General features: G+C 36.0%; 1 protein-coding gene across 1 annotated transcript in view; it reads right to left on the minus strand.

Moving 5' to 3' along the window:
- ATR (ATR checkpoint kinase) overlaps positions 1 to 14,132 on the minus strand; it is a 43,371-nt gene that overhangs the window by 15,708 nt on the left and 13,531 nt on the right. The window contains exons 17-29 of the mRNA XM_076343281.1: positions 14,023 to 14,115; positions 12,403 to 12,533; positions 11,924 to 12,067; positions 10,587 to 10,680; positions 9,698 to 9,823; positions 7,980 to 8,186; positions 7,651 to 7,764; positions 6,493 to 6,608; positions 5,476 to 5,596; positions 4,417 to 4,554; positions 3,078 to 3,285; positions 2,020 to 2,198; positions 991 to 1,155 (exon numbers count right to left, since the gene is read on the minus strand). Of these exons, the coding sequence (XP_076199396.1) occupies positions 991 to 1,155; positions 2,020 to 2,198; positions 3,078 to 3,285; positions 4,417 to 4,554; positions 5,476 to 5,596; positions 6,493 to 6,608; positions 7,651 to 7,764; positions 7,980 to 8,186; positions 9,698 to 9,823; positions 10,587 to 10,680; positions 11,924 to 12,067; positions 12,403 to 12,533; positions 14,023 to 14,115 (1,836 nt within the window). The remainder of the gene's footprint in view (positions 1 to 990; positions 1,156 to 2,019; positions 2,199 to 3,077; positions 3,286 to 4,416; positions 4,555 to 5,475; positions 5,597 to 6,492; positions 6,609 to 7,650; positions 7,765 to 7,979; positions 8,187 to 9,697; positions 9,824 to 10,586; positions 10,681 to 11,923; positions 12,068 to 12,402; positions 12,534 to 14,022; positions 14,116 to 14,132) is intronic.

The following is a 14,132-nucleotide window of genomic DNA, read 5'->3' on the forward strand; positions in this document are numbered from 1 at the left end:
AGAAAAGTATTTCAAGTATAGAAAGGGTAATACATGTCTTCAACTTTTTTTTTGCATTTATCATCACATCTCTGGATATTCACTTTGGCATATGAAAAGCATGATGGTTTTCCAGTACTACTCAGTTTTACAGTACCTTATACTTCTATGTTCCAAATAAAGGCAGGGAAAGGGGAATGGAATAATTGTAAGTTTTCTTTAATCATTTCCCAATTGCTCTTATATTATGAACGTTTTCCCTGGAAGTCAATGATCAAAAATAGTAAGTCAGAATTACTTTGAATAAAACCTGTGGTAACTTGCTTTAATAGTTCTCTTGGCATGTACCAGTACTGATTGATACTTAAGCAATCCAATTCCAGGCCTTCCCAAGCAAAGGCTGAACTTTAATTGGTAAGCTGTTCTAGCAAAAACCTGGGCATAAGCATCCGACTGTTAACCCAAGCCTGCAAATTACCATATAAACCCAGTAAGAGATTTGTTTCAGTTCAGTTTGGGTTGGAAGGGACCTTTAAAAGTCATCTAGTCCAACCCCCCTGCAATGAGCAGGGACATCTTCAACTAGATCAGGTTGCTCAGAGCCCCGTCCAACCTGACCTGGAATGTTGCCAGGGATGGGGCATCCACCACCTCTCTGGGCAACCTGTGCCAGTGCTTCACCACCCTCAGCGTAAAAAGATTTCTTCCTTATATCTAGTCTATACCTACCCTCTTTTAGTTTAAAGCCATTCCCCCTTGTCCTGTCACAACAGGCCCTGCTAAAAAGTTTGCCACCATCTTTTTTATAAAAAAAAGTGTCATAAGACACTTCCAATAGCAATAGTTATTCAGCAACTGCCACAGTAAACTCTTATGTTCCCATTTTACTTAAATATTCTGAAGAGGTATTTTTGGCTTAGTCTTGTGTTAGTTAAGATGATAAAAAAATAATAATTATTTTTTTTTTTTTACATATATATAAAAAAAATAAAGAATTTGACTTGTATTTACCTGATCAGGTTCCAATTGGATAGCTCTATCGTAACAGGCTGTCGCATCTCTTAACAAGCCAATGCTTTCATGTTCAAGGATTTGTTCTTTGAGAGATGGTTCTGCTTTCCGAATTGCACTCACCCCAGCTACTCCATCTGGCTCATGCATAGCAGCATACAATTTCTTCATTCAAACAGAATTGGAAATGGACATTAAAAACAACAAGAAGATATTTTATATATAACATGCTCAGAATCACGTGTCTTCTTGAAAATGGAGAACAATCTACTCTGTAGGACTTTTTGGCATTAAGCTACTTCCAAAGTTGAGCCCTACTTTTGCTTAGCATACTGTAATACTCATGATCTCATACTATAGAAAGAGTAAGAAAGAATAACACGTCAAGTTACCTGAAACAATCTGTATAAAGGACAAAATAAATATCCTGTTATTACATGATAAAGTTCTATAATATGAAGCTGCAGATTACTTAAGGTGGAAGTTTTTCCACTAAGTTTTTCAATTTGAAACGTCACTGAGGAATATAAACCACAAGGACCCACAAACAGGGTCATCCCACAGGTTAAAATACTTCTTGAAAATAATTTAAATGGTTTTCAACTCCCTTAGCATTAGCTCTTTCTCTACTTTAGAATAAGCCACTAAGCTTTCCTTCAAATGTCATTTTTTGGGGGTTTTTTGGTTATTATAGTTGGCTGTGTTTTCTGACAAAAGGCACAGAGTTAACTAAAAGCAATAAATGCTATACTTTCAACAAAAACACATTTAACTATTTTCAGGATTTTACAATCTTTCACTATACACTAGAAAGCTGCTACTTCCTTTTCATATAAGAAGCGTGCCAAGCAAGGGGAAGCACTAAATGTTGCTGAAAGACAGATGACTAAACACTTGTATCCAACAGCAAGAACCTGACTACATCTTCTCTTCTTCCCATCTCAAAGAAGAATTTGACAAAGCTTTATTCATCTATGTCTATTTTCATTATAATATAAAACAAGCAAAAACCAAAAAGAACTTCAGAACCTGAAGAAATCCAAGGTGCTCCTGAATATTTTGTTTCTTCTCTGTGATGAATGATTCAAAGTGCATCACAGCCCTTGTGTAAGCCTTAGAGCGAAAGGAAGCCACAGCTAGCGTATCCTGAGGTATGAGGTCTAGAAAACGTGTCACGTTCTGATATTCTCCATAGTCCTCACTTGATGCTATAGAAAAAAACATTTTAAAAAGTCTGTCCATTGAGGTTTCATTTATAAGAATTACCTTATGCATCAAAATTCAGCTAATTCATTTCACAATTTAGTGAGATAATCTGATTAGTTTAAGAACATATTTTTCTCTTCTGTCAACAATAATTTATCTAAAACAATCCTGGCGAATGCTGTACATCTTGCAAGACAGTACAGAATATGTTAAACTGATCCTTTAGAAAACTACCAAGAAATTAACATTTCATTTTTTTATTTTGAATCTGTATTTCTTACAATAGGCATTCAAAACAATGGATTAGGGGTGGAAGGGTGGAATTCACAATATGATAGTAAGAAATCATAAAGCAGACAGAACAAGTCTTCTGAGGAGTGGCTGAGGGAACTGGGACTGTTTAGTCTGGAGAAGAGGAGGCTGAGGGGAGACCTCATCGCTCTCTACAACTCCCTGAAAGGAGGTTGTAGCGAGGTGGGGGTCGGTCTCTTCTCCCAAGTAACTAGTGATAGGACGAGAGGAAATGGCCTCAAGTTGCGCCAGGGGAGGTTTAGATTGGATGTAAGGAAAAATTTCTGTACTGAAAGAGTGGTTAAACATTGGAACAGGCTGCCCAGGGAAGTGGTGGAGTCCCCATCCCTGGAGGTATTTAAAAGACGAGTAGATGAGGCACTTAGGGACATGGCTTAGTGGGTGGTGGTGTTGGGTCGACGATTGGACTCGATGATCTTAGAGGTCTTTTCCAACCTCAATGATTCTATGATTCTATGAACATATTATAGTAATATTGCATTCTTAAATGGTCGTAATGTGAAGTGGCAAACTTAAATACTTATTTGAAGAATGTAAACGTCACTTTAAATAAAATAAGCATCACTCACTTTTTAGATCAGCTCTGTCTTTGCTAGACTTGCTAGTATTTTTCTCAGCAATAAGCATTTGAAACTTATGTCTAGCCCACTGAGTTAGATGATCAAGCATGGAGAACACCGTCTGTGTGCTCAGCTGACTTAGATCAGATGCACTGTCTTCAAGTCTCCTAGTAGACTGGTCATCATGTTTCAGAACAGCCATAATCTCCATGTAAACCTACACAAATGTTAATGTGATAAAAGGCAGAAGTGCCATACAGGCATCAAAATAGTAGGAAACAGCAATTAACACAAAAATCAAACTAAAATACTAGATATTTTAATTGTATTTTTTAATAATTTTGGGCTTATTTGCAAGCTCTGTTTGTCCCACAATCTTAAGAGGAAGAAATGGCAAACCAAGTAGCAGTTGCTGTCAGGAGATTCCATACAGGGAGAAAGCCTTTGAAAAGCAAACCCTTGGATTCAGAATAACCATCACGATTACTGGAATTTTAGGTTTCAAAACACAATGAATGCTACTGCACTTCTGCTGCAAATACAATACTTCAAGGTTTGGTAAGAGTCAAGTTATCTACTGGCTACCAGATCACAGATCTACTTTTTGCTTATATTTAAGTAAATACCATGCTGAAAGACCTGCTTCCTGTTTGTTTTAGTCAACAGAAGATGAGTTAATGTACATAACAGATGCTTATTGTGGATATACTTGTTCACACAAGAAAAATCATTACACACCTCTACACACCCACAATGTTTAAACACAGATATCTTAGCTGTGAAATTTCAAATTAATAGAATGTAAGTTATATTTTTGAGTCTCTTCAACTTCTGCTAAAGCAAACTGAAAGAAAGCAGACCGGATGATTCTTTTCTCTCCTACCCCTGCTTTGCTACAAGATATCTATGAATCCTGCTCTGTGCGAATCTGGTAGCGAAATAGTTTTTCCACTTAAACTGTAAGTGTATGCAAGTGAGAGAAAAAATTATGGGTCTGAACTCTTGCAAGTATACAAGTTCAATTTATTCCTTGTTTGTATTGCGCTCTCTTCCTCTTTGTACCACTCCAGCTCTTGGTGTTACTGCGGTCATAATTAACTGCATATCTCGTCCTAGGCCCTGCTGAAGAAATAGATGGAAATCCACAGAAAAGCACTTCAACACAAACTTGTATGAGTATATTCAAAACCCTGGCAGAAAATTTATATTATTAATACAGGAAAAGGAGTTTAACACCTATATCATTTGTTCATGTAGGTCTACAGTAATTCTGCAGAGCTGAACAGCTCTTAGGAAGAGCAGCTCCTGAACATTCCTATGAGGAACACTACCTTCTTATACATCTCACCTCTTGTTGATCCTCTTGACTGCATCCCAACAAAACATAGACAAGGATATGTGGAAGCAGATAAATTGTCACTTTATAGTCATTCTTCATCATAATACTGCAGCAATCGAAAACTTTTCTGGCAAGATCATGTCGCACCTATAGAAAAATATTATTTCCAGGAAAAGCATCATTACAAAAGTGCAAATGCCTGAACAATTAATAGGTTTCTTTTTGTTGACAAATAAAATTATTTCATGGGATAGAATTTGTAAGATACTCATCTCCTACAGAAGGTTCATCAGACTTAAACCTGCAACAGGGATGCCAGATGGCAGCTGCTATTACATGTATCAATTGCTGATACCACAAAAAGACAGGCAAGCATTGCTTATATGTTCCACTTTTCAGGTTTTCTATACCATTGTGAACTTGCACTTGCCATAGAAAAAACCTTAAGGCCGAGAGTCTACTACTGCACTCAGACTCTCTTCTGCCCTTAAAATCCTGCAAAAAGGAAATTATGAAGACATTCAATTCTTCTCTGTCTGAAATAGAAAGAGGACAGTGTAGCTACTGAGATACTGTGATAAATTCACTTCATAAAGTGGTTGATTTAGAAGTGCAATTTTCAGGGGGTCACTTACATGTTGGAAAGGGGAAAGGAAAGGAAGAAAGGGACAAATGCTTCTTATGTGCTGGGACTGTGGAGCTATGGGGAAATGAAAGAAATCCTTCAGAAACTGAGAAGGTAAATTTGAGGTTTTCCAGAAGCATTTCAGATACTTTTCAGAAGCATTTGTCAGTGCCTTCAGCTATACAAGAGTCTCTGGACAAGGGCAAACTTGCTAGACTTTTGGCTTTGACACTACCTGTGAAGCCTAGCCAAGAAGCAATACTGCTGGGGAAGGGAAAGTGCATGGTTACCTTGATGATGCAAAGAAGTCTTTAGGTATGTGCTTTAACGGGCCTATAGAGAATAGGCATATTCCCCCAGCTATCCCTGACTTTCAAAAATCAAAACGTAGTTCAAGAACTGTGTTGTATATACCAATATAAACAGCAGATTGATTCTCTTACCTTTGTTATAAGATAACCCGCCCAAGTTGCCGACCATTCTGCAAAATTATCACCTAATTTGCTTAAGTAAATTGGCTTCTTCATCTTAGACCAATTTACAGCCTTTTGATAACTCTTGTACCTGTAATTTTAAAATACCCATTCAATAAAACTAACTTTTTAATTTAATATAATAAAAAAAATAGCACATTGTTAATTACGAAGTTCCCTAACTGGAATCGTATTAGGTTTCATCTTCTGAATCTTCTAAAAAAGAATTAATAAAATACTTTCAGTAGTCAACATATTTTATTCTAGAGTTTCTTAAAATGAAACATGAAATACAAACAACATAACATGTTACCACAATTTTTAAGTATACTTCAAAGTGCTGTTCAAATCAGGTTTTTCTGAATACTACATTTTGACAGGAAAAACCCAGAACGTATATGAAAGCCAAGAAATGCCAAAAAGTTTGTTTTCTAAAAAGGTAAAACTTATCACAGATGAGCACGACGGTCTTCATGAGGAAACAGAAAGGAAACATTGTTGATTATTTCAAATTAAGGTGCATAATAATTTGAAGTTTTCTTCACATGGTTTTTATCATTAATTCGACAAAATAAAAAGTCAAATTAAAACTCAATGAGCTCTTCCTACTTCTATAAAGGGTAGCAGTAAAGGGATATTAATGGATTTGCGTACAAACTCAAATGCTAGTGAGAATTTGTACAGAGGAAAGAAAACAGAAAAAAAAGCTTCAAAACATCGTATAAGAAAATGGTCTAAGGACAAACAGGCAGATCCGGGCAAAGTATGAGCTCAGAATTTTGCTCTTTTGATTTACAGTGAATTACATTCAAGGAAGTGCTAATTCAGCTTTACGTAGAAAGATCTTATGTGAATTTTGTATATACACATATCACTCTTCACACAAGAGTAACGATCACAAAACCAAATGAAGTTATTGCTAGCCTCGAGGGAAAAAAAAAGTTTTTAAAGCTGTTATGAAAAGAAATTTCTTAAGTTGTCATATACCGTGTATTTAAGTGAGGTTCCAAGATCTCCTGCACTTGCTCAGGAAACCTCCGCCAAAGCCTGGAGCCTGGGCAGTCAGTGTCTGTCTCTCTACAGTCATAGATAGACAATAACTCCTGAAAAGGCATGGTTTACATGACCAAGTTAGCACTGAAAATATTTCATGACCACAGTAGTAACAAAAACTGGTGTGTATATATATATATATATAGGTATTTAAAAGACGAGTAGATGAGGCACTTAGGGACATGGTTTAGTGGGCATGGTGGTGTTGGGTTGACGGTTGGACTCGATGATCTTAGAGGTCTTTTCCAACCTCAATGATTCTATGATTCTATATACAGAAGTAATGAGATAGAAGTTACAAAATGTTTAATTCAGAAATTAGAACTGCAAAACTTTGATCCAACATTGTTAATCCTCTATTGAGGATTAGCCGTGTTGATTTCAACTAGCTATTGATTCCCCAGTTGGTGTTTCAACCACATTATCCCTATCCTGTATTCTTCACATCTGCCAATAAACCAGGACCAGAAGTTAGTCTGATTCCTCCTTGTGCATAAGCTAATGAAATTCTCTTATTCCGCTGACTACATGGGGCCCACTTATTTTCTCCTGGAGCAAAGAATTGTCCTGAAGTTTTTGGAAAGATATTAAATAACAACAACAAAAAAGGTTGGCAAACCAGCACAAAAGACTAGAGTCTGAAAATAAGGATAGGCTCACTTTCAGTTGCTTCCTAAAAGTGCAAGCAGAAACCCTCTTAGGAATACTTACTGCTTTTCATTTCTGCCTATGGAACCTGCACCATTTCTAAGCCAGTCTCAGGATTACTCCTTGAATCACTATGTCTGGACTGTTAGTTACACCTCTGAAACATCAGATCTCTCCTAAAATATCATGACACAAAAGCAAACAAATCTTCATTTATTTGACAACACCCCAGAATTCTAAGTGAGCACTGAGGAGTTTAAAAAATAAAAAAAAAAAATCACTATCCTGAATAACCTTTTACCTTGTAATTTAAAGCTGTACAGGATGAAGTTTCAAATACTTAAACATATACTTCAAAATGTACATTTATACTGCATAATTCTATGTTCAGTGTGACAGAAAATAATTTGTGAACAAAAAATAGGATCTAACCATGTATCTTACCTGAATTGCATATGCTGCAGAATCCTGAGCACGAACATTATCAGCGTAAGCAAGGAATGCTCTGGTCAATTCCATTAATAACCCATAGGCAAAATTTGGATCCTCCACACCAGCCTCAATCACAAACAGAACGCCAGTTTTATTAAAGCAAACAGAGTAATAGCTGTATCTTTAATCTCCAGATGATCACTTTGAAGCCTGACTCTAAACGGTTTTATATGAGAAAGCAAGTATAGATTTTCAAAGGGTCTAAAGATAAGCAGTTCCCTACTCCCAAGTACTTTTAAAAAACTTAATGCTAAACAAAACACTACAGCAACACTTCTTACCACAAATGTAAAATGTTTTCCTTGAGTTTCACTTGTTGAAAAATCCAGCCTGCCGGGATCTATGGCTCCCAGTTCACCTAAACATTCTCCACAAAGTAGTCGGGCTTGAGAATTTGCATCCTGGCAGCCGATTAGAAGTACAGTTACCAACTGGGAGATGACTGGCTCCACAGTTTCACTGTCTGTTACATACTTTATCAATTTTTCCTAGGAAGTTGAAAAATAAAGATGAGTTATTCTACAATCATGTTTATGGTAAACATTCTTGGAAATTTTCCAACTGTAACTCACTCTTACTTCGTATTTCATTTACCCGTGACTTTAGGTTAGTGATTCAAATACTGTCATTTTGTAACTATAGCCCAATTACCCTAAATTGCTTGTTACCCTAGGAAGCACTAAACAAATGAATGAGGGATTTGGGCCTCAATTAATAATGCTGTCATGGCCAATATTGTATTTCACTATCATACACCTCTCGACTAACTTCATTTTCTCTCCTTGTCTTACCAAGAACCTCTCTTCTTTTCTACATTAATCTTTTTAACTTATCTGTCCCTTTTCTTCATGTGTTCTGATACTTCCTCTCAATTTCTTTCATGCAGCTGTTGTCATACCTTCTGGTTTCACCGCCATTTGTATCTTTATTATTTCCCATTTGTTGGCTATTTCTTCACTCTCAGTCCCTACAAAGCCCAGGGTTTCAAGTCCTTTAATCAATGCCCATCATTTTAATTGGATTTCCTTTCTATTTCATTCTGGCCCAGCTTTTATCCCCCAGTTCCACATTTAGTCCAAATATAGAAAAAAAATTTCTCTTAATAATGTGAAGATGTTTGCTGTTGTTATGCTTAATGAAAACCGAAACCACAGCCAACATAACAGAGCAAATAGTTCCACAAGTTGTGGAACTAATTAAGTTTGATTTGCCTCAATTATTTTGCTAGACTTCTAAGCAAGACATGGCAAGATTTTGCTGACCTGAGCTGCAAGATTACTGATTGGCCAGGAATATACACAATGATTGTTTGTTCTTTCAGCTAGGATTTTTTTTTAATTTCTGACTGAAGAGTGTCCCACAGTCTTATAGGTACCAAGAGGACAGATTTAGTATTATTATTATTTTTTTAATAGGTCACATACACCCCTCTGGGCTAATAACCACATGGATTTGCAAAGCAGCATCTTCGCAACTTGTACATGGCTATAAAATTTATTTGAATATGATCAATGGATTCAAATTTTTGAGGGGGGAAGGCAAAGAAGGAAGAGAAAAAAAAATATCAAAGGTGTGAGGTGGTCACATACATCTTGATTCTTTCAGATATTACACTCACACACAAAAAATGCTGGCTTTAATGTATTGGTCTCCTGATGCAAAAGCCATACATGTTCTAACAGAGAACAAGCCCACACAATAGATTGCTGAAATGGACTTCTTAGCCACACCTTTCCTCAGAGTTGAAAAAGGTAAAAAATATACCACTAGCCTTGCTGAATCAGCATCGCACAGATTAGGAGGATTTGAAAGTCCTCTTACAAGGAGACATGATGAAAAAGAATTCCTTCTCTCCGTATCTTAAGAAACGGCTAGCTTAATAAATTGAGGAGAATAACGCAGTTCATGTGAACACCCAGTAACAGTAAGGAGTTTTAGATCGTTGGTCCAGATGCTACTTTGATTTATTTTTAATTCTACTGAAGGAGGTTTTCTATACCTGATTTCTATATAAAGTTTCTTTCAGGCTCGTAAGTGCATGAATACGAACATCCACATTCTCATGCTGAATAGCTCTCATAGACAGCTGCAGTGTTGTCTGCAAGTCGGTGCTTTTGGAGGATTCCTGAACAAGACATAACATAAGAAGTTCAAGTTAAATGTAACAGGAACATGGTTAAGCAGCACCTCAAAGAACACAAGGGAGAACATGTACAAACACTACTTTTCTGCATACATTCTCACCTATATCCATATACCACTGTCTTCCTGTCCATTTTTTAAAATGTTTTTCTCAAAAAGGTGCTATATTTACACTTTTGCATAAATATAATGATGGTGTAAATAAAAATTATTAAATCAGAAGAAAATGCTTTGCTTTGAGTACCTCATTATCTAAAATAAAATTGATTTTTACTTTTGTTACCTCATTCCCACTAAATAATTGCTACTTCCCATCTATTACCTAACTATTCTGAGGGCAAGCGAAAGAAATGAACCAGAGTACTCCTAAAAATAGACAAACTTTGTTACCTTTAAAGAGAATACGGAAGAGGGATCAAATTAAAAGTAGCTTCTCTTGCAACACATTCATTGCCATAGCTAATACTGCCGACTTTTAATCTTATAATCTCTTTAGTCTCAAAAAGATGAAAAGTCAGTGTTCAGAAGATGCTACAGAAACAAGCATGTTAAATGTGAGCATATTTCACTCCTAAAGAAGAATCAGAACCTGCTTCAAAGTATTCCTGCAATACATAAATTCTGTTTTGTTGTGGAGGCAGGTAAATACTATTTCCGCTTAACAATAAACTTTACATGTTTTCCTCACTTGTCATGAGTTCATTTGAGGCATTTAAAATAAACAAAATAAATAAATGAAGCAGTACCTTTCTGTATTCCTGAAGGACAACTTGAATTTCTTTTAGTTCTGGAAGGTCAGGCAGAAAATATATTTCATGTAAAAAGTCTCGTACTGCATCCCTAATAGTTAAAAAAAAAAAAAAAAAAAATTGCAAAGAACCGATCCAGCTAATGCTTGCGATGAAAAATCTTAAAAACCCATCAAAAGAAAGCAGTGAAATGTAATGACAAGAAGAACAAAGGCTTGAAAAGCAGGAAAAAGTAAGTTCCATGAATTTTTCATTTAATTAAAGTATTTGTATTAAACAATTTGTTTCTCTTATTACTCAACTAAGCCACAGGTATTTCTCCCCTATACTTTAAATTACTTTCTCTTTTAAAGACAGTTCTTTCCAAAGCTTTCAAAGTTGCCATTCACCTCTACCAGATTTGGCTCTCCTTATTGGACACTGGCCAAAGGGTGAGAATAATCCCATTTGATGCAAATCCAGTTCCAGTTTTCGTCATAAGAGAAGAAAACACACAACCAAAATAAGAATTCTGTGTTCCTAACATGAAGGATTCTCTTTCAGTTTTGCTACTGTGGGCTTCTACAAGAGCCTTATTATTCCTATTGTCTCCTTTTATTTTGAATACTCCTGCTATGATACAGTGCAAGAAAGTGAAAAGCCAACAAAAGTAATCGAGATATAAACTATCACCATTCCTAAAAAAAAAAAAAAAAACCACACATACATAATTTTAAGCTACAAAACATAAGATGAAAAAGAATTAAGACTCAACATTGTTTTCAGAAAGGTTAAGTCACAAAAATTTGTCTTTTGTATTAGACTTTGATTTTATTTTCAGTTGGTGTGACTACTTGTGAAAAGGATGTATGAAAACTTACTCAATATTAAATTCTGTGCATATTCATAATTATAACTCTAATTATTGAAAGAAACAAAAGAACTCATTTCTTCCCTATTTCCAACTCTGTACACTTCTTTCTAGCTTAGAGCAAATGTTAGCAATCATTGTTATTCTGTTTGCATGCCCTGTAGAGGTAAGTCATTTTCCGTACCAGTAGAAAAAATGCAGAAATCTGAAAACCTGGCAGGGGGAAGTGTCTGAATGGGTTGTAACTTCGCCATAGTGTAATATACTTTTATAAGGAGAACATAAAAACACCTTTTCAGATGAGGCTATCACTTGTCAAATTTCAAAATCTCATTGCAATTTAGAGAAGTGGGACTTTTATGGAACATAGTATTTGCAGCAAAACAAGTTTTCTCATCTCAGTGCTGGACAACTTTAATTTAGTGTTATCCCCATTCCTATTACAGGATTTAACCCATATAACTGAAAATATTTTGTACGGTACCTGTTCTCAACTATGAGAAAGTAAAATACTGCTGTAGTTTCCTTTGGTTGGATATGTATAAGGGGCAATAACGCTACTATCACATGACTAAGCAAGGAACCAAGGTATGAAATGTCCAGACTTCGAACAAAACAATCCCAGGCTCTAAACAAGAAAAGACAACAAAACAATAGTAATCAATGATTCTTCTCTGCATAAAGACATTTTAGGTGAGTCATGAGAAGCATTTTAAGTTATTTCAGCTCTGTGGTTTAGATTATTGTCTAGAACAAAACTTCGTCATAGTGTCATATACTTTTATAAGGACAATATAAAAACACCCTTTCAGATGAGGCTATCACTTGTCAAATTTCAAAATCTCATTGCAATTTAGAGAAGTAGGACTTTTATAGAACATACTATTTTGCAGAAAAACAAAACAGTGTATTCGAGGACAGAAATGGCAGGTACGTCACTGTTTGGGTACACTATCACTTCACCTGCAACACAGTTCTGGAAAGTCATCCTTGTATCTTAGAGCTGTTCTCAGTGTAGTCATCATCTTCACTCTTACTGAACTGATGTGTTTGGGACCCATGAGCTTCATTAAAGACATAAGACTGTTTAAAGCCTAGTCATAGAGAAAAATCATTTTAGCGTATTAGATACTCAGTAGAACATATACAAGCCATATTTTCTAATAAAACCAGGCTACCCTGGCTTAAGAAATCATACCCTGTAAGGCATCAAATTCAGCTTGATTCAATAAAGAATTTGAGGGTTAGAGGAAAAGAGAATGAAAGGGGATCTGTAATGACAGGATTGTAACAAAAAAGTCGTTATTTAGGCTGTTGACAAATTGGTGAGGGAAGAACTGTGGACACCAAAGGAGTTCATGATTATAGAAGTCGGTTATAGAAGTCTGTTATAAGACATGATTGACTATATGTCCAAATTTTTAGAAGCTGAAAAGAGCATGTTTTGAAAATATAGAGAAAACAAACAAACTTACATTTAAAAAAAAAACAACAAAAAACCCACACCAACAACAGAATCGACATACAACTTTTGGCAGAAGTGATTGGTAAGCTTCAGGAAACAGGTAATAGCTCAGTTGCCAATGGGACTGATGAAAGACAGGAAGAGAAATACTGAGATGCAGAAAAAGCAGGAGATATTTCAGTCACAGTAACACAGTACCAAACAAAGGTAGTACAATGTCCAGCATGACAGATCAGTAGCACAGGAAGAAACCTGAGCTTGAGGAAAGGTCACGGAAAGGGAAACTCATCAAGAACAAAAAACAGAACAAGAAAAGATAGAAACAACAGCAGGTGCAGCAGAACAAATGCTATACAAATTAAGAAATTTAGAAAGCGTGAAGACATGGGGCTATGAAAATGAGAGCGTCTCAACGTGAATATCTGAGAAGCAAAAAGCTTGAAAGAACACCAGAGAAAATGCAGTCCATCAATGTAAAGGTTATATAAATTCTAGCACTGAAAAATTCCCTACAGAAACCATCTGCACTACCTCCGTGAGGCAGCTAAAAGCCCTGTCTTCTGTTTAGCAGCACTGCCTCAGCAGAGCAGAATTTTCAGACTTTGTCTCAAGGTGCGAGCTCTAATTTTTCTAAATGCTCTGTACTGTAAAGCTGAGAGGAGCTGTTCCGTGAGAAACAAAACTAATAAAGCCCAGTTTCTCTTGGATTTGCATCTTATTTTCTTTAGCTTTGCCTTTTGGTACCCTTATAACCCTGTTCCCTGCAGTAACTCCAGTTTTCTCCCATATTCCCTCATCCTCCACTTTGTTTCTTTCACACACATAAAACATACACTTGGATTCCTCCTCTATAATTACTGGTTGAATGACTTGTTACATACACCATATCTGACTGAAATATGTACATTAGCTGACCATTAAAGAAACAAAACAAAACCAACTTTTGAGCTTACACAGAAGTCCTACCCACAGTGAGACCATCAGTTTCCAAGAATCATGTGGGAATCTTAGTATCTTTGAGACTTCAATGACAGTTGCACAATCACATAAGTAAGCCTGGAATATTAAAATAGCCCTTGCTTATCTTTGTTTTGATAGTCAACATTAAGTTTACGCACCATTTTTTTATCCTCAATGCCAACACTGGAACTCAGTAACTGCATGTTAAAAAAAGCCAGGATACCAAGCAATTTAGGTTGCAGATAATCAGCCTGGGGGGGGAGGAAAA

The sequence above is a fragment of the Aptenodytes patagonicus genome, chromosome 6 (genome assembly GCF_965638725.1).
Source record: "Aptenodytes patagonicus chromosome 6, bAptPat1.pri.cur, whole genome shotgun sequence".
Taxonomy (NCBI): domain Eukaryota; kingdom Metazoa; phylum Chordata; class Aves; order Sphenisciformes; family Spheniscidae; genus Aptenodytes; species Aptenodytes patagonicus.